At 32.1% G+C, this 22,599-nt stretch overlaps 1 protein-coding gene across 1 annotated transcript; it reads left to right on the top strand.

The window, feature by feature from the left end:
- Positions 1-1,727: 1,727 nt before the first annotated feature.
- LOC143238027 (vitamin D3 receptor-like) lies at positions 1,728-16,587 on the top strand. The gene is made up of 4 exons (XM_076477915.1): positions 1,728-2,103; positions 4,403-4,531; positions 8,299-8,423; positions 15,190-16,587. Exons 3-4 carry the CDS (start codon positions 8,408-8,410, stop codon positions 16,548-16,550), a joined length of 1,377 nt encoding a protein of 458 aa, XP_076334030.1. The 5' UTR covers positions 1,728-2,103; positions 4,403-4,531; positions 8,299-8,407; the 3' UTR covers positions 16,551-16,587.
- The last annotated feature ends 6,012 nt before the right edge of the window (positions 16,588-22,599 follow it).

Here is a 22,599-nt window from a genome sequence, read left to right as displayed (position 1 = left end):
AACCTGATTAGTAAGTGCATTGGTGATCCAAAGTGCACAGCTACTTGGCTTCGTAAAATAAAAAAAGTTCAAGTTTATGACAGCATGGCTTTTATCATATAAGATCATCACGGATAAATAAAACCGAAATGCTTTATGTCAGTTTGTTATTACGAATAGCGGAACCAAATTCCTTAGTATACTATTTAAGAATTTGTTACGGCATGTTATAAAGAACAGAAGCGGTTACAACTGCAGGAAGGAAACCACATCTTATTAAGCATCTTTTAATGAGAGTTTCTTTTTGTTTTCTTTGTCAAGCTCAATTGCATGATAATTACGACAGCTGGAGTTAATGTTTTAGGCGACCCGGCATGGCCAGGTGGTTATAATATTCTACTCGCAATCTGAAGGTTGCAGGTTCGAATCCTCGTTACACCAAAGATGCTCGCCCTTTCAGACGTGGGGGCGTTATACTGTGACAGTCAATCCAGCTATTGGTTATATTTTGTTGCCTTTTTGCTTCATTAGGACCAATCATCTTCTTACAACAGACTGCAGATAGTGAAAGGTAATTCAGTTTGAACGCCCATATCTTCTCCAATGAAATTGCATTTAACTTCACATGTGAGGTTTGCGGATAAAGATTAAATATCTTAGTGCATTACTACTGCTAAGAGTACCACACTTATCAGACATAAGTCTTGATACTGTATATTCTAATGTTTCTATTGCGTTTTTTTACCGTAATTTATGTCTCTTTGTCTGTGAAACTAATCTAATTTTTACAGAAATCATTCATAGATGTATCAACATATGCATTTGTCCTCCCCCCCTGCGGCAAAGCGGAATGTCTGCAGACCGACACCACTAGAAATCTGATTTTTATAGCCGTGGTAGACAGAGCACGCCCGGCATAGCCAGGTGGGTTAAGGCGTTCGACTCGTAATCCGAGGGTCGCAGGTTTGAATCCACGTCATACCAAACATGCTCGCCCTTTCAGTCGTAGGGGCGATATAATGTGGCGGTCAATCCCACTATTCGTTTGTAAAAGAGTATCCCAAGAGTTTGTGGTGGGTGGTGATGACTAGCTGCCTTCCCTCTAGTCTTACACTGCTAAATTAGGGACGGCTAGCCAGATAGCCCTCGAGTAGCTTTGCACGGAATTCTAAAACACAAACAGGCAGAGCACAGATAGCTCATTGTGTAGTTTTGCGCTTAACAACAAACAAATAAGTTTACATATTTTATACTTCAACACAGGCAGTTATAAATCTCACTAAATAATTTTTAAAATATTTTCATTATTCTACTGATGTAACGAATGACACATTGCTTCGTAAGATAAATAAGCACGCAGGGACGAAAGAAAACAACAAATTTGTAATTTGATTTCTGGTACATTGCGAATAATGATAAAACACTAACGTGTGAACACGAACCTGACGATTTATAGCAAAATATCAAACCTTCACACCAATAGCGGTAATAAAAAATAGCATTTTTGATAAGTCGTATTCCGAGGGTTTTGGGTCCAGGTGGACCTTGTCGGTTTGTCAGGAGTCACCGATGCATTCCACCGAAGGACGCTTGCCCTAGTGGACGTCCTTGGGGAAACGTCAAATCGGTAACATGCCAGAATACCACTGGTACTTGAATGTTATTTGCTCATTGGTTGACTGAGAGGAAATTTTAAACCATTTGCCAATAGCAGGTACACGAAACACTGATGTCAGAAAATTGTTCGAGCACCACGCATTCCTAACAATTTATCTTTGTATGGTTAGTCTGTTTCTTCTAAAACTTCTCAGTCAGATTACAGAGATGTGAATAACAATGGCACAACGAAAGCACGAGAAGTTGATTTGTCTCGTTAGTTGCTGAACATAAACATTGGAGTTAGTTATAGTACTTTTTTTCGGATTTTGACTTGCACCAACGTGACAACCTATTCTGGTTTTATTCTATATTCTGTGTTTGTTTCATCAGATCTCGTGTTTATCAACGAGGTTTTATAAGACATCATACGCCTTCTGGAAAATTCAACATAAAAGCTTCTTAGTAAAACAAAATGTTTAGGTTTTCTTAAATATGTAAAGAGATTCTAAGTCTTTGGAGTACCATGTAAGTGCTTGTATTAATACTTCAAATATTTTATGTGATAAAAATGTTCAAGAAGTAGTCGATAGATCAGAAAGGAGTTTAAGAAAACATTTTATAAAGACATTCTGGTGGGTAGATGTCGCTAAGATCAGTAAATATTATGGATAACACTATTCATTTGTGCTCTGATTTCACTTAGGAGATCAGTTATTTTTGATTTACGAAGATTTTGTAAGAAAGTTTTTTATTTTTAAATCATAGTAATACATTATAAGTTTGGAGAAAGCATAGGTTTGATGTTTATTTATTTATTTTTTCCTATAACGATAACTTTGCCATAATACTAACCATTAGTCTTAACATAGTATATATGTTTTAGATTAGTTTTTTATATAGCCCTTGTGCTTTATTTAAAAAAAGGACAAATTTTTCGTATTCAACCTTACAAAATTTCTTATATATACATGTGTGTATGTTTGTGCGTGTGCAAAACGTTCTGAAAAAATTAAGAGCAGGTTTTAGAATTAGTGAAGTCGAATACAACGAGTTTGGGGTAAAAATAAAGGTTTAGGTGAGCATTACTTATGCTTGGAGCAGGTATTTAAAGATCTTAAGTATGATAATACAATGAATTTTATTAATGTAAATAAAATCAAAATATTTATAGATATTTAAGATAAAATAAAATAAAAACAATTACGATATGATTCAAAAATAGGAAAGATAGTTTTGAATATCAGTCAGGCCTCGAATCGTTCGGGTTTCGAATCACATGAACTAATAAGTTTATCAAAGTAGGAAGGTCCGATAAACATTTAAAAGTTTAAATTTAGAACTGAAATCTAGAACAATCTCAAAATTATTTTCTACAAAGCATTTTATGTTCTTGTCACGCACACAGGAATATGTAATGTTAAATGAGAGAAAATTCAACCGGTTGGAAATTAGTTTGTTTGTTTGTTGATAAGCACAAACTAAACACAATGTACTATGTGTGTTCTGTCCATCACGGGTATCAACACCTAATATCTGGTCTCGTAAGTCTGTAAACTTACCACTGTATTATTGGAAGGAAAATAAATCGTCAAATATATTTAAAATAACGAATTTTGGAAAATATTATAAAATATAAACAAACATTTCATAACAGAAGTTTTATATATGGATGTTTAAGTTCCAAAAGTTATTTGGGGTGAATGCTCAGTTGTTCATTGTGCAACTGTTTCCAGAATTTAAAAAAAACAGGTATGGATATTTATATGAAAGTAAATTTGTTTCTTTGTTGAATTTCGCGCAAAGTTACTAGAGAGCTATGTGCGCTAGTTGTCCCTAATTTTAAAATTATAGATTAGAGGAAAGGCTGCTAGTCAACACCACACACTGTGAAATGATTGCTTGCTCTCAACCAAGAAATAGTGGTTTCAGACCATCATGTTACAAAATCTCGTGGCTGAAAGAGTAAACATATTCGGTGAAGGTGTTTGCCGCTTCCATGTTCAACAGGTTTGAGATAAAAGTCTTAATCATAAAGCAATCCATGTCAGGAACTAATAAGAATAAGATAGTGTATATAAATTAATAAATCAGAGAAGGCTAAATTATAGCCACTAGCTATATTTAATCTTTTAAAAACATTCTTCACAAAATTATAAAAAATATTCCAAATATATAAGTGAATTTTAAATTATCTCAGAGATAAAGAATAGGCTTAGAACAGGTATAAACACGTATTAGCGGGTGAAGTTTGTCTTCTTTGCCAGAAGAAGAAATCGTAAATTGATAAAGTTACTAAATTAGCATTACACCATTAGTTTAATGCAAGAATCACATTTCCCTTAATTTTCTAAAGAAATTAAAGTTGTGTATGAATTGGGTAGAGTTGCAGACAAAATCCATGAAAGTATACATGTGTTTACTATACAAATTGATAAAGTTTCAGAACACTATTAATACTGACAGGGAATTTCAATTAGGATTTAAATAATACGTAGAAAAGTTTAAAATAATAAATTAGAAAAAAATTATTACTAAAAAGATATCGGTGGCACAAGAAAATGTAGAAACTACCATTAAAAATCATGCTGGGAATTACACTTAGCGCTAATAATTATAAATCTATATATAGATCACGTTATAAACTATCTTTACGAAATGTTTCGAAGTAAGCTATATTGAATAAACATTTTAAAATAAGTAAATCAGTGATAAACCTATTTATATTTCTTGGAAATTCAACTAAAGTACATTTAATTTTTTTAACATTTCTTAATTACATCACAGCATCAGACACGTGTTGATTTCCTAGCATTTATGTCTCTAGATAGAAAATTTGGTTTCTCTGCCTCTGTCTTCTGGAAGCTGTGGACACACCTGGCGAAAGTAGATGTTTGACGAACGTGTTAACTCTGCATTTGGCTCCAGCTCGTGGATTTGGTTAATCCATAGATTTGTAGGTAACACGTTTTTATCTTTTAAAATTGACAAAAGCAATAACAAATAAAATCGAAATAAATATATCCATTGAATTTAAGATAGTGCAAGTAATAATTTCAGGAATAGTAGAACAAAGCACGCTTTCATTTACTTATAGTTACTAAATAAATTATTTATCAAACTACCATGCTCTAACACATTTAGCTTGGAAGAAACAACAAATATATTTTAAGGCATAAAATATTTGAAATATTCACCTTACATTGTCTGTTAAATTTTATTCCTGGCTTTCAACCCAGTTAATTATTCATTTATGCAAAAATATAATCGCTATTAAAAATTATCACTTCTGTTTTATGTAAGAACCCATTTATGTGAATATACTTACCTTTACTATATTACAGTAAAATAGCGATGCCAATTTTTATATCAAACGTATTAATTAACACCTCATATCATAGATTAACTCACCAGAAGAGTAAAGCCTCTATTAATAAGTATCCTTTGAATCATCATTTTCATAGTTTCACGGTGTTTTCGGCTGTAATCCGATTAACGTTTGACCGAATTAGTAAAGTCAGGCTAGTTCCAATTTCATATACTAAGCCAATTAATCAAATAATTTTGATAAGTGTAACATGAAAGCTTTGTCAAACAAAATTCCATAAACAATAATATTTAATGAAACTGAAGTAAACGAATAATTTAGTTCCTATAAAACCCCCCAAAAACAGTTTTTGTTATTATTGTTCACGCTGCTTACCATAGCATAAAACATTAATAACATTTGCATTAGTGTGCAATCAACATGATTAAAATCCGAAAACAAATAAACAGTAGCCGTTGATATTTGTTGCACATATGTTAATAATTCAGTTTGGTCATCGAAATATATATATACACCTTGAAATGCTTTACTTTAAAATTCCCACTCCTTATCTCTTAGGATCTCCATTTTCGGATCTCTTCAAACTTGTCTCTAATTACCTTTACTTTTGCATCTACTAATGCTTATCTCTTCCTATACCTGCACCCCTGCATTTACTAATAAATCATGCATAATTTCAAAACGGTTCAATTACGATGGCTTCACAATAAAACGTTTGGATACATCCAACTATCTAGTTATTGAAGCATCGTAAGTAATGTGTACTATTAAAGTAAAAAAAAAATTCTAGTTTGGTATTGTTGTCTCATTGCAAAAAGTAAATCACATATTTCTATTCCGTTTTGATTGTTTGTTTTTGTGTTTTTGAATTTCGCACAAGGCTACTCGAGGGTTATCTGTGCTAGCCGTCCCTAATTTAGCAGTGTAAGACTAGAGGGAAGGCAGCTAGTCATCACCATCCACCGCCAACTCTTGGGCTACTCTTTTGCCAACGAAAAGTGGGATTGACCGTCAAATTATAACGCCCCCCACGGCTGAAAGGGCGAGCATGTTTGGGGTGACGAGGATGCGAACCCGCGACCCTCAGATTACGAGTCGCACGCCTTAACACGTTTGGCCATGCCGGGCTCTAAGTTTATAGCTACAGTAGATTTTAATATTCAGAACCGTATATCAGTCTTGTAATACGAAAATAATTTACTGTGCATTGAGTATTTATACAAGGGGATTCCCGTATTTTAATTATGCTACTGTATTTGTGTAACAATGAGCTTTAGTCAAAATATATGAACACTGTTCTCACATTATTTAAGTTTTAAGTACAACGAACACTTTCTCTCGGAAATATTGTATAGCTAATTCATTACAACTAACCATTTATCTCCAAGTTCTCAAAAGTTAGACACAACTTTTATCCTGCTTTATTATCTAAAATGTTTCCTACAATCTATTACACATAAATGTTTATTGTATAGTAAAATGTTGATTGGAATTATATAAAAATATGTTGCATTACGAAACTTACCCCTTATTAGACCAGTAGTTTGAAAACTTATGCTACATACACATTATTTACAAACATTACATCTTTAAGCTTGAATAATAAAGCAAAGCCGTTGAATTAAGGTTGTCTTAACTATTTCCCTTTAAATATATATAAATGTTTTTACTGATTTTTTTCAGTGTGGGTTGACGTTATATTCTGTCTGACTAATTGTTTTTTCCCAATCTTACTCCACTTTGAGTTTTAACATTTCCCTTACAAATGTTTATCATAATATCGAACCTTTTATTCAGTATTAAGGTTATTATTTGAATCTTCAATTTTGTGTTTACTATATGAACATACTAAAGGTGAAATGTGTGTATTCCAAAAGTCCAATAAATATGTTGTTATTCATTATCTATGACTGTGTCGTTCATCATGAGACTAATTTTAAGCAATCGTAAGGGTCAGCGCATTATTCAACAATTACTAGTTGTAAAGAAAACTATTAAGATTCACGTGAAAATGAACTAAATTACATTGATAGCTAAAATATTGAGTATACGCGTACTATTCGCATAAGAGTAAGTGTGGTATAAATGTTCCGATTATTCATAGTCTGTAATTAATGTCGTTAGGAAATACAGATTTTATTTCTTTAAACAAAAATATTACATTTTCTGATTATATCCATGTTTATTGTTAAAAGCGGACTGTGTTCTCACCAAACCAGTCCGGAAACCTACTGTTTGTTATGTATATTAAATTGTCATGAACTTAACCATTAACAATATGTTTGATAGCTATTGAAAAAATAAAATGAATGCTCTATTGTAAGAAAGTAATATGTTTTTGTTAAAGAAAAAAAACGATTTTTATTTCGTCTATTCTTTCATTGCAAGTGTATCATATTAAGGTATTTTTGATTAACCAGTTTGATTTACAAATACCTCACTCCAGTTGTTTACTGTTCTATTATTTAAAATAGATTTTAGTCGTTTTATGATTTATAGAAAAGCATAACTATTAACGGTGGTATATTTACATTGTTTTACAAAATTGATAACTTTCATTTTCAGAACTCTGAGTAATACAATACTTACACACACACAGATGTGTATATATGTACATACTCCGAGTTTCTTTGTCATTGTGTTTAAATATATGAAAATTTCGAGTAACTACTAACGCTAACTATAATTTGAAAAATATATTCTATACTTATCCATGCCTCGACGGTTTTTGATTTACTTCTCTTTATAATGAATCGTCCGCCTAGAAGTACACCATTTAACAAATTAATCAAGGGTCTGAAAAGCGAATAATTAAGATCTCTCTTTGTTGCCTATAATTCAACTTGTTAAGTTTTTAATATTGAGTCATAAAATTTTTGTGTAACTAAATAAAAACATGTTTATCAAATACTCGTGAATAGTTTGAGAATGTTCATGGAAGTAATTATATCTGTTAGAGTAATTTCAATTTATATAAGTTATCAGTTTCTTTGAGCAGCTTGTACATTAAAATCCGACAGATTTAAAAAAAAAGAATTGCGAGGAAAATAATACATGTTGTCTGTTATATTTCAATATCTACATAGATTTCATTTTTATAGTTAGATTATTTACTTTAAATTGCCTTCAAAATTCTTTGCCCAAGTTTGTCAAAATTTATTTTTAAGAGGTTAATCTTTCTTATACCATTTTAATCCTGCTAGAGGTACTTTCTCGTGTAAACTTTATGGCATCAACTCATTCAGTTGAAACGGTCACTGAAACTTTCTAAAATACTTAGAAGAAGATTATATATAAAAGAAGGCTTTCTTCACGTAATACTGCTTTTCCCTTTTAGAAGCTTCCACGCATTTACCTTGTTTTTGATCCCAGTTTTTCTCATTTTTTCTGCTAAGTTTCAGCTATTCATCTACCTTCAGAAAATATGAGGAATCATGTTCAAGATAAGCTAGGTATCCTTTGAGATGTTCTAAGAATGAGGTTGGAGCTTTATAGATCTTTTGGATGGAACATTTTTATGGTAAGAAATACTTCTATAAAAATGTGTGTGGGATTACTGCATGTACTTGTTATTATTTATTGGGAAATTTTATTTTAAACTGCATTTCTATTTTGGTTAAAAATGGTTTCTAGAAATATTTAGACAGATGAATTTAACGTGAAAAAACAAACAAACAAAACAACGTAGGTGTGGAAACTAATGGTTCACTTACATTTGTTTTTGAACATGTTATTTCAGTCGATCACTTTGTATAATTAACAAATTTTCTGACTATGAAGAAAGAAAGAGGGGATAGTTTGGTATTTATTTATTGATTCTGAAATATTTCATACAGTAGAAACTCATGTTAACCCTCTGTCAACCGGATAGGTCCTTACTGCATTCCTCCTTATTAACCACCAAACATTTTCACGCATCCTGTAAAATCTCGGAGAAATATATCGGGCCCAGCATGGCGAAGTGGTTAAGGCACTCGACTCGTAATTTGAGGGTCTCGGGCTCAAATTCCCGTCACACCAAACTTGCTCGCCCTTTCAGCCGTAAGGCGTTATAATGTGCTGTCAATCTCATTATTCGTTGGTAAAATAGAAGCCCAATAGTTGGCGGTGGGTGGTGATGACTAGCTGTCTTTCCTCTAGTCTTACACTGCTAAATTAGGGACGGCTAGCACAGATAGCCACCATGTAGTTTTTGCGAAATTCAAAAGCAAACAAACAAACAAACAAGAAATAGGTCAGATATTTCTTTACCAATTAGCTAACTTTTTATTTGTTCTAATTCACTGTAGATTCATCCATCGTCCCTTACTTTATTATTGATACTTTTTTCTGTGTAATATACAATACAATCTTTCTTTTATCAAACTGTACTAAATACATAAAATAATGTATACTCTCACTGTCTTTTTGAAAATTCTTGTACACATTTTGTGAACTACTGTGGCCTGATTTCATAATACTTTATTTCTTAGCCTTAAAGGTATCCATTGTATATTTACACGAATACTACATGCCTAAAAAGCTGGTAACTCGCGTATGTAGTTCCAGTATATGTGCTTACAAAGTATAATTTTCCTTTCTGGTCAAGCAAGGTCTGACTGTGAATACGAGTGTCTATGACCTCTGTCCTGTTGCCTCAAAATCGTGCTCTGCATTTTATGATGGGTGTACTTTACAAGAATAATCATCAATCTAATTATTCAATTCTAACATACCAAGAGCTGGGGATGAGTTCCCTTGACTTGTTGTTTCCCCTCCAGTGTATCAGTTTGCGCGAAATTAAAAAAAAAAAAAAAAGAAACTACTTGGGCGAAACACTAATTCAAACGGGTGTTAAACACTTAAAAGTCGTAGAAACAAACATTAAAAACTTGTAAAGACGAAAGCGAAATATCTCAAATGTTTCAGTGAAATATCAGGTTCATTTAACTGGTCATGCTCTAAGTTGTCGGGATAAATAAGTTACGTTTGAAGGAGGAGAGCTTTGAAAAGATTGACATTTTGAAGAATATATGACGAAAACCACCCTAAAGATATAGGGACCTTTATTTTGTTTCAGCACACAAATTACATCTTTGTAATTTATAAATTTTATTGGTTTTTAAACTAAACAATTATGCAAAAACATATCGATCTATGCCTTTTTTAATAAAATATTAACCATTCTAAGCAATGCTCAAATAAATCTCTTGAATAATTATAGCATTATCGTGGTCCAAACTTTTCAAGATGTGTATCATTTTTTCTATCAATAGTATTACTTGAATGAATCCCCTTGTTCTAATTAGGAATCAGCTGTAAGTCTGTGGAGTCACGCTGTTAAAAACCTGGTTTCGATACCCATGGTGGGCAGAACACAGATAGCCCATTGTGTAGCTTTGTGGTTAATTCTAAACAAACAAACAATTGTATTTCCGAAATAGATTCTTGTCATTTAAATAAAAGCCAACAGGCAAAACATTAAACCGTATTTATGTAACAGGTTTCTGTGTTCTAAATGAGAATGTGTTAGTTTTAGAGCAAAGCCACATTAAACTATCTACTATGCCTACAGCAGAAAAACAAACCAAGGATTTAAGTGTTCTAAGTCCGAACACTTACTATTTTCTCTCTGGGTGACCTAAATAAGATTCAGCAGTGAAAGCATTAAGCCGAATTTCTGTAATAGGTGACTGTCAACTAAAACTAACCATTATTTTGGGATAGGTTATTGTCTTCCAACCAGACAGCGTTGTTACGTATTATAATTCATCTCGAACGAGTTTTCCACTTATTATGTTACTACGTTACGTATTACGACCTCAAATAGTTGAAATTCTAACTTAGAATTTAAATGAGTGTCGATATGTATCAAATTTATGATATTTGTCAACGAGTTTGATACACATAATTTTCTCTCTTAACACAAATTCATTTTACTATACAAAAAATAATACAATTTATAATAACGGTTATTACAAATAATAATCAATGTACAACAGTTTTACAAATTTAAAAACAGCACGGAGTCTTCTATCTGGTCTAGAACTGAATCATTTAGCGACGGTTCAGGGAAAGGAAATTAATTTTATGTTAATACACAGGTACACTTCTAACTGGCTCTATTCTTGGCTGGTCTCACCTAGTTTGTAAGTTGACGTTTCACAGAAAGAGATAGATATCTAATGTTCTCGTAAAAAAATCTAACGTTCTAAGTTAATTCTATGAAGAAACCAGAAATTGGTTTATAATGTTCCACATCTATAAACGTTCTTGGTCAAATATGTAGTTTTCTGATTAATAAGCGTTTATCACAATTATAGCTTCCGAGGTTTATAGTGTACTGACTCTAGCAGATGAACAATATTGTGAAAACTGTTTCTTAGCGCGTTAATTTACAAACTTTATGCGAGGCTCTTAAAAGATCGCCTCTCGCTAGTACAGCGGTATGTCTCCGGATTTACAACGCTAAAATCAGGGTTCGATTCCCTTCGGTGGGCTGAGAAGATAGCCCTTTGTGGCTTTGCTATAAGAAAAACACACTCAAAAGATCGTTTGACAACAATACTGGTATTTATATACAACATTGTTGATTCTTAAGCTCGAAAATTTTCTACAAATTTATTGAATAGGCGAGAATTTCGCAGTAAATATTTCACAATACAAGTTATAGGGATTTATAAGTATATATTAAACTGAAACATATACAGATTTTAAAACAAATATATATTAGTAAATTTGTTACAATCAGCGATGAGAGCATTGTATGACATATTTCCGTGAGATAGATCTTGGTATTTTAAATAAAAGGAAGGTATTTTCTTAGGAAAATGACACTTGTTATCTGTTTTTAATATACATAAACTTTATACAAAGTAGCTAACCTATGTAAAATTCAGTGTGTGTGTCGCGTCACCGAAATGAATTTATCGAGGTAGAATAGTTTAATTACTGTTTTCCCATTAAGATTGGCCCGGCATGGCCAAGCGTGTTAAGGCGTGCGACTCGTAATATGAAGGTCGCGGGATCGCATCCCCGTCGCGCCAAACATACTCGCCCTCCCAGCCGTGGGGGCGTTATAATGTGACGGTCAATCCCACTATTCGTTGGTAAAATAATAGCCCAAGAGTTGGCGGTGGGTGGTGATGACTAGCTGCCTTTCCTCTAGTCTTACACTACTAAATTATGGACGGCTAGCACAGATAGCCCTCGAGTAGCTTTGTGTGAAATTCAAAAAACAAACCCATTAAGATTTTAGTGACGAGGGTGGTAGAGGCTTTGTAGGAGGTGCCGTAAAACTTTATAAATGTAGTAAATGTTCGTATAATAAACCTAAAGTAAAGATGTAATGTGATATTACCTACCTTTGTGCCAAATGCATAAAACTGATTCAATTTTAAATTTAAATCATTTTTGAATTAAGTTATTTTTGTTATATCATCAATTTTCAACAATAAAACAAATCGCTTTAATCAACAGTGACTCTAAGTTAAAAAATCAACAAATATTTTTTCTAGATTTGTACTTTTGTACTTTCAGTATGTGAACTAAAAACAATGTTAGGTTACACTTTTGTTGCTAAGCAACATGACATAGAAGTCATTGTTGAAACATAGTGTTACCAATACTTACTAGCTTTACTGTATATTAGAATTTCTTAACCTAACTGATGTTTACCAATAATTAACCTATAAATACGCCAAGAATTAATTTCATAAATAATCTCAGTTTTGGTTGACTAAAAATTGCAAAATTTATTTAGTTCAGATACGTATAGGTATAGGTTGAGATGGTAGAATTTGCGCATTCATTTTTGACGACCTTTGCGCGTGTGTGTTTTCTTATACCAAACCCATATCGGGCTAGCTGCTGAGTCCACGGAGGGGAATCGAACACCAGATTTTAGCGTTGTAACTCCGTAGACTTACTGCTGGAATATCGGGGTACACTAGCTACGCAATGGTTTATTTTATTGAATATATGTCATATTTATATCAGACGTCTTCGTGGAATTGCTTTCGCATAAAGTGAGTAACAGTGTCATCTTACATTAATTTGATAATTACTTAAACCTCATTGGATCAACGGTAAACTTTAGGGCTTATAACACTAATTTTCGGAGTTCGATACCTACGATGGACACAGTACAGATAGCCAATTCTGTCTTAAGTTTAAGCTTAAGAACAAAACAAACCAGAATTATGTAAAAATAACTTAGTAGAAATTTTTTTCCAGATGGAGTTAGATTAAAAACTAAGTTTTGTAACTACACAAATTTCGTTTAACATTAACATGAGCCATTGTAATACAAACGCAAACGTTGGTTCTCTTTGCTATAAAATTACTGAAGCATTGAGGTATTAACGTTTTAGATGACTTTACTGCTTAATATAAAGTCATTTTCATTAACTCGTGTGTATGAAGAATATACAGTAAACAATTTAAGCTCACGTTTTGTGGGCGTTTTCTTCTCATTGTGGGAATGTTTTGCTTTCATACAGCTTAACACTAGGAGCACTTTAGTGTTAAGTTTTCTTTGGAATTTTGTATATAGAGTATTATGATGTCTTGTTACTAAGTAGATATGTATGACTATGGTTAGTGTCACAAGCATCACTAAATGTAAAATAAAACGTGTGCTATACCTTGTTATGTTTAAGTACCTATAAACAGACCAAAAGTAGCAGCACTTAGAAATTTAAGATTATTTGTGTTTACAATGTTATCAGAATACACGAAACCAAATAAACGTCTCCATTGTATTCCTTTACTTAGAAAGCTCTCAATAAATTATGGAGCATTGCATTAAAGACGAAAGCTAGTGTTATTTTGTAGACAGTATAGAATATTTATCTTTTACACTCCTTAGACATTAGCTTGCCTCTAGCTAACGACTAAGTAAAAATGACTATTATTACAACACTAACAATTATCAGACAAAATATCAGCTTCTATCAGATATGGTTAACATACGTTCGTATTTCATACTCGTGGAACACTTTTACAGGGTCATACAAACCATCACCGAAGAGATAAGACGTATTATAAGAAACATACCTGTATACAAATATTTAATAACGAAACACTATTCCTTATTGTTTGAAACTAAGTAGTATTTGAGCTCGTAATTGTAATTGCTGGACAGATTTTTAACAAGGTTATAATTTATCGAGCGTCGTAAGTCCAAGCTTTCCATTAATTTTGCTTTTAGATAAAAATTTACAGGATTTTAAAACCAAACACATTTTTGTTCATCATCTCGATTTGTGGACAACTATTAACTTTTATTTGTAGTACCTTTCATTTCTAACATTAGGTATGGTGGAAAATCAAATAAGATACTAAATATTACGAGATCTAATGAAACTATATTGTTACAACCAATTTTAAAAGCTGTCACATTTAGCAGTAGCTGATACTGGCATACACCGGTATTTTAAAATGCTCTTACATATCATGTATTCAGTTTTATTTGAGTTTTTGCTGTGTTAGCAAGTTTAAGTATATTATTAATCACTGTTATTAAGTATACTTATAGGTATACATTTGTAAATAAAGGAAGCCAAACTATATTTTATGTAGATTTAAAAAATATTTATCATAAACATCCAGCACTCTCGTATCTTAAGTAGAAAACCTCATTTTCTAAAGTGAATTTTTTTTCAAAATTGCTTGTAAATTACCAACTATTGTTTTAAACAAAGTAAATACGGTCTAACTGGCTCTTGTTATCTTTGTTGGATTTTGTTTTTACTTACTTGCATACCTTTAATTCGATTTGTTTAAGTCATCAGTCTTGGGGTCTCTTATTCGAAAACCACGTTGTCCATTTGAGAATTGCTTTGTATGAAATATTCATTGGATTTTGAAATAAGAGACTACCATGAAAAGTTTCTATTTTTAAAAAATAAGTATATTTGAGAAGAAAATTGAATAATTATAGTTTATAAAATGTCATCTTTATCTTTTTCTTCTACAGTGTCCATTTCAATTATTACTATTATTATTGCTTCCATATAGTTGAAAAGTAATTCACTCTGATTTCAAACTAGTACTATTTCAAAACATTAAGTATTAAACTGAGTAATATCAATGTTAAACATTTCTATCGTAATAATTCTGTGTTCGTACTTTTTTGTTTCAGTTGTTTTGGAGCACTAATAATAAAGCTTGTTTTGACTCTAGGAGCTCTTGTCTTTTTCACAAACGTAACGAAATTTATTTTTTGTTTAATAATTTATTTTTCATACTTTCTCGAACCAACAATAACGATCTTTTGTGCTTGATTGTTGGATCTCTTGTTACAGGAATGAGCCTGCCTTCAAACAATAGAAGCAATATTAGGTTACCCGTAGATCATGGAAATCGTTTGTTCAAGAAGCAACAGAAAGCATGTGGTGTTTGCGGGGACCGAGCCAAAAGTTATCATTTCGGTGGGATCTCCTGTGATAGCTGTAAGGCTTTTTTCCGACGCTCCGTCCAGAACGAAGGGTACAGGAACTTTCACTGTCCATATGAAAAAAAATGTGAAATTAATATCATTTCCCGTAAATGTTGCCAGTACTGTCGCTTTCAGAAATGTATGTCAATCGGAATGGAGAAAGGGTGGGTGATGACAGACGAAGAGAGACAGAAGTTGTTACGTAGTCGAATGGAAAGAAAACAGCAACAAGGTATATCACAGTCCGAAAAACCTCCACGGAAAATTAATGTGTGCGGTTATGATCCAGATATTAGTGAATTGGGAAAATACCTAACTGAGGATGATGTGGAAAACATAGAAACGATAATTAATTCCTACGAAATTAGTTACCAAACTATTACGTTTACTAATAAATTGACGCTTCAGACATGTGAAAGAAGTCGAACACAAATTCTCGACATGTTCTTCACCGTGATAAAACAATTTTCTCATTTCGCGCAAAATCTGAAGTGTTTCTCCTACATCCCACAAAGAGACCAGGAAGTACTCTTGCGTAGTGGCATCATGGAGATGTGTTTTCTTCGTGGAGCCTATGTGTTTGATAACAGGCGTGGTTGTTGGCCAGATCGTAAGAAGGTGCTATACAGAGACTCACCCACGTTGAAAGCTGAAGACATCATGAAGCTAGTCTCACCCACACTATTTGAGAAACACATGAAATTTAATGAAGGGATTAAAGAGTTGGGTCCCGACGAACCAACGATCATGTTACTTCTTGTAACAGTTCTTTTGTCTCCAGATCGCTCTGACCTGGAAAATGTAGACCTAGTCACAGCACAACAGGAGAAATATTATATTTTGTTAAAGAACTATATGCTATGGCGTTATGGGCCTGACCACACCACTGTCCTTTACCCGAAGCTGTTTTTGAAGCTTCCAGACTTGCGCGAGTTGAATGAAGCTCACACTGGCTATCACTTGAAACTGAACGAAGATGAAATGGAAGAAATTCAAAAACAGCTTTCCAATCTCCGATTAGACTCACCTAGTGATACCAGATCGACTCCTGAACTCAGTGGAGCTGGAAATCGCTGGAGTTTTAGAAGAGACATTTTAATGGATCTTAGATCCTCGTGGCCACTGGACTTTGAGGAGGATTCTAGCTCCAGTGAGGGTTTGGATAAGTGTTTTTTGTCTAGAGTTAAGTATTGCGATGATCAAACAGAAAAAGATTCACTAATATAACAATACACTTAAACAGTTTTTAAGGATCTTAAAAATTCTTATAAGCAAAAACCTGTTACAAAAAAAGAAATGTATACATTTTGTACTTGATTAAAATCCTCTGGTAAAAGTTTATTTCGTTTTTAGACTGCTTTTTGTCATTTTTAATGCCAGGTAACATTATTTTATATATGTATGAACATACGTGTGTATGAAGTAAGTTTATATATCAATATTATACTCCCAGAATATTTACTAGGTGTACAAGACTGTTAAAACTGTTGATTTATATTCATAAACTTTAAATATCGTTGAGAATATATTATTAAAATGTGAACACCAGAGATCGTAAATTAGCTTAGTTTATTTTTAACTCAAGAGTAACTTTCGGTTTTTACTAAAATAAATTTCCTATACATGTTGATTTAAAAAACAAAATCAATTTATTTAAACGTAAATTTAACACGTTGTTTACTTTAAACGTACATGGCATCTGTAATTTATCTGTAAAAAATAGAAAAAATATTTATCGTATGTCAATTTTTTTTTTCAAATCTAGAACGTGTTATGACCAATATGTTATGCATTAAAAGTAATTTGACTTCTGAATATATATAGATTTGCTTCCCAACAATATTTTCTTCCTGTTACGTATTACCTTCGATTGAATTCTCCGAAGAACTGCCTATTTGGTGACAATATTTGATTTCGTGATATAGGCGTTTTTGTTGTTGTTGTTTAGTTTTGTTTTTTCTTCTACCCATGGTAAGTCCATTTCTTTAAATCTCTTTTTGTTGATAGAAAGTTAATCTTGAAATAAGAGCCTAAAATACTGAATAAACTTAAGATAAAATTTCACGTGTTTTAAAGTTATTCTCCAGTTTACACATATCATTAGAAAATTAACAAATATGTTACCGTTACTTTAAGTTTCTTATAAAAGAGAGAAAATACTATCTAATCAGTGCAATATTATGTCGAGTTTTTCGTCATTATGAATAGAATGGATTAAATGTCGCATAATAGAATGAAGACAAAATATGCAATTTGTTAAGATATTATAAATCTCTATGTTTTAATTTCTCATAAATTCCGCCAGAATGAAACTTTCTGTGTGACATTACACTGAAGACTATGCTTATTGTACTTAGTTTTAAATTTACAGGTCAATCAACTATCTACTGTATGCACAATTTGATTAACTGTGATAATCGTACTTATTTTCAAGGTATAATACTCTTTTCGTTCTTTTATTTGATTTATGTCATTATTATTTAACATTTATAACATTGGTATTACTGGTGGAAGGATAGTATATCCTTACAGATGGTTGAAATGTTAATACATATAACATATATTTAAAATATATACATGAATATGTATGTGTGTGTATTATATTACCTTACTGATTTTCATAGGTGATGAAAGGCGTTTTCTTTCATTTTTTTTGTAAAAAAAGAAAAACTGTCTTAAGTTTGTTATATTTTGGGATAACGAAAGTATTTTAGGATCTAACTGCAAGTTAATAGTGTGTTTCATCGATCATTTGGATCCAAACTCATTTCCAATGATTGTTTCATTCAAAACAAACAAACAAATAATTATTAGAAATAATGATTTATATACAAGTTTTACAAACTTGCAAATAGTATTAAATTTTCTTTCTGATCCGGAACATCCTTGATATCCTATCAGGGGTTCACGATAAGTGAATTAATTTCTAGTTGGTATACATACAATTCACTTAACGAGGGGCTAACTAGCTCTTCGCTGATCACACGCGATTTTTCACAGCTGAATTATACAATGTCTTTGTAAAAATAATAACATCCGGTATTAATGCGCTCAAGTTAAATGGTTTGTAAAGTTCGAAATTTATAAACGTTCCTAGTCAAATATCTCAAGTTTCCGCTTAATAAGTGTTAATCACAATTATAGCTTCAGAGGTTTATAATATACCAACTGTATTCAAGTTATACTGTTTCTTACCGCGTTGCTTTTGTTAATTTTATAGGTGTGAGGAGAATTTCTAGAAATATCTGCTTGCACAACAATAGTGACGATTACTAGCGTTTATGTACATACATATATTGTTTATTCTTGCGCTTGAAAGTCTTCTACAACTTTAGTAAATAGAAACTTCGCAATACATATTTAACAGTATAAGTTACGAACATTTCTAAATACAAATTTAACTTAAACAAACGTCGATATTAAAATAGATATATAATAGTAAATCCATCACACTATGCACATGTAAGACTTATTTTTTCACTTACAACTTTTCATAATAAGTTAATGTAGTTTTGGAAGTGTCTGTAACGTATGAAAATTGGAAATAATTGTACAAATTGTAACATTTCTACTTCTACCAATACACTGAAAAAACATATACGTACGTATACAGTTGTTTCTAGTCCTAACAGTCTAGCCCTTTGATACTAGAAAAACAAGGGTAATTTGACTCTTTATGAGATTATTGCTCCAACATGACATGTTTGTTTGTACACTCAAATCAAAGAAAATTTTATCATTTATAAAGATAGACGCATTAATAATTAAATTTTCATTTGTTATTTTAGATATATCGAATAAAAATTCAATGCTAAGGTTGAAAAAGAAAACAGATTTACAAAACCCTATAATATAAGAAATCTACAAGACTTGCGGGCCCGGCATGGCCAGGTGGTTAAGACATTCGACTCGTAATCTGAGGGTCGCGAGTTCGAATCCCCTTCACGCCAAACATGCTCGCCGTTTCAGCCGTGATATCAAAAATGCTAAGTGTCTTACGTCTATTACTATACACATGTGCTACTGATATACAGAGTTTCATGCCTGACATCTACCATAATTATACGGATCTTTAGAGCACCCTACTCTTATCAGATATCCTTAGGGATACATTGTTAGGTTACTCGCCTTGATTGCATCAGTGTATGCAATACTCAGCTTTGCTTTAATCACACAAATTTACAAATAACTTACCTTTACTGCAATCACATAAAAGTTTACCAAATTGTGAGTGCATTAAGCGTATATGGTAATTTAGGTTCATTTAAGTACATCGAAATCTCAGAATACCTTAAAACCTGGTCTTACAGTTACTTACATTTGTTACACATGTTCAAAACTTTAAAGAATATCATCTAGTTTATACTTATACAGATGAAAACATTAAATATATGTGTACCATCAGGTTATAATATCCTGAGAAGAATACTGTGCACTACAAAAATGTGTCACGTAATAATCAAGTTTAAGGCCTAATCCAGCTACTATTCGTACCGGGATTACAAACATAAAATACCACGACAAAGAATACACGCTGTACTGAGTGAGGATAAGCTTTGTTATATCTAAAATATCTAGCTAAAGTATTAATTACACATATATCTTTACGCCTTGTAACAAGAACATTAGCTCTCATTAATTACCTGCTGTAAGTCTTGGAACAACAAAATCAGCAACTATGTTACGGATTTACTATTTATATTTATTTTAATATCTATGTTTCTTTCATTTTAATATATATTTAGAAATGTATATAACTTATAGTGTTAAATATGTAATGAAAATTTCCCGCCTGTTCTCTAAATTTGTAGAAGATACTCGAAAGTAAGAGTAAAAATATACCATACGTGTATACAAATAGTAGTTATTGCTAATATTGTCGCCTAATGATTATAAAATGTAGCCACTGCAACACACAGGGTGAGAGCATACGCTGCTGGTTTGCTGCAGTTTGCTATAAACCTCGGAAGCCATAAGCGTGATAAACTCTTTATTAATCGGGAAACTACAGATAGTTGACCAGAATTGTTCATAGATTTCGAACATTACAAACAATTTAACCTAAACAGATTACCATCGGACATTAGTAATTCTACGTAAACATTAGATAACTTTAGTGGTGAAGAAGTCCCGTTACGTGAACTGTGCTGGTATCACCTCAGAATCATGATGAATCGTTGATAAAATATTCAGTTTCAGGTCAATTACAATATTCAGTATTGTTTGTAAGTTTGTACAACTTTTGTATATAAAACATATTTGGTAATAACTATATGTAATAACCATTATTATAAATGGTATTATTGTTTGTATATTAAAATATATCTGTATTAAGAAAAAAAAAACTGTGCTTATCTATCTGGTTGACAAATATCATAAAGTTTATATACATCGACATTCACTTAACTTTTAAACCAAAATGATAATTTAACCTCATTTAGGTTGTTTGAAATCGTAATACGTTACATTAGAAATTGCAAACTCGTCCGAGATAAATTATAACGCGATATGATATGATTAACAATAAAAAAGTGAAATTGGAAAATATTTCATCTTACAGTGTTTTACAACAAAATATGGGATATTAACATAAACATAAAACATTAAATGAAATTGTATGATTTCATTTTTAAGCAAAACATAGATGTGACTTATAAGTTTGTTTTAAGTTTCATGCTATTTCTTTAAGTATTTGCCTTTGAGAATGCTCAGCATGGCCAGGCGATTGGGGTACTCGACTCGCAATCTGAAGGTCGCAAATTCGAATGCCCGTCACACCATGCACGCTCGCTCTTTCAGCTGTTGGGCATTATAATGTGATTGTCAGCCCCACTCTTCTTTGGTAAAAGAGTATCCCAAGAGCTGGCGGTGGGTGGTGATGATTACCTGGCTTCTCTCTAGTCTTACACTGCTAAATTATGGACGGCTAGCGCAGGTAGCCCTCGTGTAGCTTTGCGCGAAATTCAAAAACAAACAAACAAGCCATTTGAGAAGAAAAAATAAGGAGATGCCAATGTATCCCTTCAGAAAGGAAGTTGAATATAAATTATATAGCTGTTTTACAGACTACTGAATTGGTAAATAACACCATATGTATTGAAAGTGTTATTCAGAATGGTATTTAACTTCACGTTGCTTTTGCAACTAAATATTTAGGCCATATTTAAAGTCAGTTGAACAACGTCCCTGTGATGCTTAGAAGAATAGATATAATTTCTGGAACTGCACTGAAACTTAATTTACAACGTTTCTCACACATATATATAGGCTAATCAGAATTGGGTAAATGTCAAATATGTCAGATTTACCGTTACCTGTTTGTTTTAATATCCACGCTTGTTTCAGTATAGTTTTCTTTGTTGCACGTCACGTATAATCTTGACAGTGTATTGCGCAGGTGCCGCCTTTTCTCGAAATTTGTAGAAGATGCTTGAGAGTAAGAATCAACAATACTTGTTTTACGAAAATGGGCTAGAACACTATTGAAATTTCGAGAAACTCATACGATTCGTATAAAAGCCAAGAGATAGTAATATAAAAAGAATATTATTATTATTGGAAGCTACAGCCATTGTGCTATAGCCCTAAGAAGCTAAAATTATGACTAACATCTATTAATCGGAAAACTACAAAAGTTGACCAGGAACGTTTGTAGAATTCGAACATTAAAACGTTTAGCTCCACTGAATTAACTTCGGACGTTTGTATTTCTAAGACGACATTAAATATCTTCGCCGTTAAGACGTGACCTTGAACATTGTGTGAGACTAGCCAAGAAAAGACATCATTAACTTAAGCAGGGTGTAACAAAATCAACTCAGAATTAATTTGCCGGTCGTGGATCTGAAACATTGATAAAATATTCAGTTCTAGACTCGATATAAGAATCAGTAATGTCTGTAAGTTTGTAAAACTTTGTAATTTGTAACGATTATTTGTAATTACTATTAGCAATGACTGTTACTGTAGATTGTATTGTTTATTGTTTGTATATTAAAATGTATCTGTTATAAAAAATGGGAAATTATGTACATCGATTTTTTTGGCAGGTATCATAATTTAATACACATCAACATTTAATTAACTTCTAAATTCAAATATTTGGTTAATTGAAGTCATAACACGTAACGTACGTAACATAATAAATCGGAGACTCGTCCGAGATAAATTATATTAAGTAATATGCTAATTAATAGTCCTCCAGTAGTTCTAAATGAAATATGGCTATGTCTGAAACTATATAAATATTCTGGCTGTTTACTTCGTCTGTCACATA

Source organism: Tachypleus tridentatus, chromosome 13, assembly GCF_004210375.1.
Source record: "Tachypleus tridentatus isolate NWPU-2018 chromosome 13, ASM421037v1, whole genome shotgun sequence".
In the NCBI taxonomy this organism is placed as follows: Eukaryota; Metazoa; Arthropoda; class Merostomata; order Xiphosura; family Limulidae; genus Tachypleus; species Tachypleus tridentatus.
The sequence above is the reverse complement of the archived record's forward strand: the minus strand, read 5'-3'. Positions and strand labels throughout refer to the sequence as shown.